Below are 434 nucleotides of genomic sequence, written 5' to 3' on the forward strand. Positions count from 1 at the left end.
TCTCCCAAGGTCCCAGGCGCCCAATAGCCGTCGGAATAGTTTCCGGGGTCGAAGGGCGCCGGAGCTCCAGAGTGCCGAGGTTCCAGGGTCGCGAAACTCCACAGCTCCCAGGCGCCGACCCGGACCCCCAGCCAGGGCACCTACGCCCCGCCCCAGGGGCTCCACGCCAAAGCCCATTGGTCGGCAACCTGTCCCTCCTGTCCATGTGATGCGGCACGTGACGCAGCTACGTAAGGCCGCTGCGCTCACGTGATGCGGTCCCGGAAGTTGACCGGGCTGCGGGGCTGCTACGCTGCAGCTAGTGGAGTTTCAGCGGTTCGTGCGCTCCTGGTAACGGTGGCGGTGGCGGCGGCGGCGGCGTCGTGATGTTCTCGGCAGGAGCGGAGAGTTTGCTCCACCAGGCCAGGTGCGGGGCAGCTGCGGCCCCGGTCCTC

At 68.7% G+C, this 434-nt stretch overlaps 1 protein-coding gene across 1 annotated transcript in view; it reads left to right on the forward strand.

Moving 5' to 3' along the window:
* The first annotated feature begins 256 nt into the window (after positions 1-256).
* AP5Z1 (adaptor-related protein complex 5, zeta 1 subunit) overlaps positions 257-434 on the forward strand; it is a 20,551-nt gene continuing 20,373 nt past the window's right edge. Inside the window, exon 1 of the mRNA XM_011957007.1 lies at positions 257-406. Coding sequence (XP_011812397.1) covers positions 366-406 — 41 coding nt within the window. The 5' untranslated portion in view covers positions 257-365. The remainder of the gene's footprint in view (positions 407-434) is intronic.

This window comes from Colobus angolensis, unplaced genomic scaffold, assembly GCF_000951035.1.
Source record: "Colobus angolensis palliatus isolate OR3802 unplaced genomic scaffold, Cang.pa_1.0 Scaffold43, whole genome shotgun sequence".
Taxonomy (NCBI): Eukaryota; Metazoa; Chordata; class Mammalia; order Primates; family Cercopithecidae; genus Colobus; species Colobus angolensis.